Below are 1486 nucleotides of genomic sequence, written 5' to 3'. Positions count from 1 at the left end.
GGAGCTGAGCGGTTGTCGTCTTGTCTCTCTGCAGGCAGAAGTGAAGGTGCTGAAGGACCGGCTGGAGATCGAGAAGCAGGCCTGGGAGGCAAACTACATGAAGAAGGAGGTAATAGCAAGGGCTGCCCTTCTCCAAAGGTGCCACCCTCGGGCTCCAAGAGGGATGAAGGCAACATTTGCTATCTCTGTCCCCAGGAAGCCTGGCTGCTCTCCCGGGAGCGGGAGCTGCGGGAGGAGGTGAGGAAGGAGAGAGACAAAGAGATCGAGTTGGTGATCCAGCGCCTGGAGGCCGACATGTCCTCGGCCAAGGAGGAGTGCGAGAGGGCAGCAGAGAACAGGTAGGGGGGAGAGGGAGGAGGGAGCCTGCGAGTCCCAGCTCCTCATGGGCTGGTCCCCTTCCCCTGAGCCCTGCGCATCTCTCCAGCGAGCTCTGGACACTGTAGCTTGCGGTTGTGAGGAGCATTAGTGCAGGAAGGAGAGAGGCTCACAGGGGCAAAGTTTACCTCTCACTTGAGGAAACAGCCCTGGATCTCCGGTGGGGCAGATCTCCCCCTTGCTGCTGCGTCGTGGTCCCTCCTGCAGCACAAAGGTGGCTGGGGATGGTGCCTGCAGCGCCGGGCTGAGCCAGGCTGCCTGTCCTTTCTTCCCGTTAGGATTAAGAGGATCCGAGATAAATACGAGGTAGAGCTCCAGGAGCTGGAGAGGTCTGAGCGGAAGCTGCAGGAGCGCTGCAACGAGCTGAAGGGGCGGCTGGCAGAGCTGGAAGGGGAGAGCATTCGTCTGCAGGGCCTGCTGAAGCACAAGGAGCAGGAGGTGGAGGAGATCCGGAAGGTGGGTGAGGAGCAGAGCCTGGGGCTCTGGCTCCTCTCCTTACTCCATGTCCTGTCTGGTTCTGTCCCCCTGCGTTGCCCTGTGCCTGTCACCATCTTGATGTCACCTCTCTGCCCTGCTGCAGGTGAGGGACCAGCTGGCCCAGGAGCGGAGCAGCCTGGCAGAAGTGATCCGGCAGGAGTTTGTTGACAGGCTGGTGGGGACAGAGGAGGAAAACAAGCGGCTAAAGGCAGAGATGGCGGAGATGAGAGCCCGGCAGCGCCTGGAGCTGGACAGGATAGTGTGGGAGAAGGACAAAGAGCTGGAGGAGGTTCACAGGAGGTGAGGCTGCCTGGACTTCGCTGCCCTGGGCTGGGCTCGTAGCTGGGACTGTGGGTGCAGAGCTGGCCCGGGCTGCGTTGCAGGAGTGTGTCCGCAGTGCTGCATCCTCAGGCATGACTTCCAGTCCTGTCAAGGCAAAATGGGCAGCGGAGTCACCAGAGCTGGCTGCCTGCTCAGCCACCATGAATCCTCTGGCCCTTGTGACTCCTAGCCAGCTCTGTGTAATCCTGTCCCCAGGGCTGCTCCCTTGCATGCTTGGAGGACGCGAGGGTCGGGGCGGGCAGCTGGAGCAGCGTGAGGGCTCCTGCCAGGAGAGGCCAGTGGGCGCAGCGCC

General features: G+C 61.9%; 1 protein-coding gene across 1 annotated transcript in view; it reads left to right on the top strand.

Moving 5' to 3' along the window:
- Positions 1 to 1486, top strand: part of LOC104079228 (centrosomal protein of 131 kDa-like) — a gene marked incomplete at both ends in the record, with an annotated part of 10165 nt that overhangs the window by 7477 nt on the left and 1202 nt on the right. The window contains 4 exon segments of the mRNA XM_009581189.1: positions 35 to 109; positions 196 to 338; positions 654 to 831; positions 956 to 1152. Coding sequence (XP_009579484.1) covers positions 35 to 109; positions 196 to 338; positions 654 to 831; positions 956 to 1152 — 593 coding nt within the window.

The sequence above is a fragment of the Fulmarus glacialis genome, unplaced genomic scaffold, assembly GCF_000690835.1.
Source record: "Fulmarus glacialis isolate BGI_N327 unplaced genomic scaffold, ASM69083v1 scaffold24577, whole genome shotgun sequence".
NCBI lineage: Eukaryota > Metazoa > Chordata > Aves > Procellariiformes > Procellariidae > Fulmarus > Fulmarus glacialis.
This window is presented reverse-complemented; position numbering and strand designations above follow the sequence as displayed.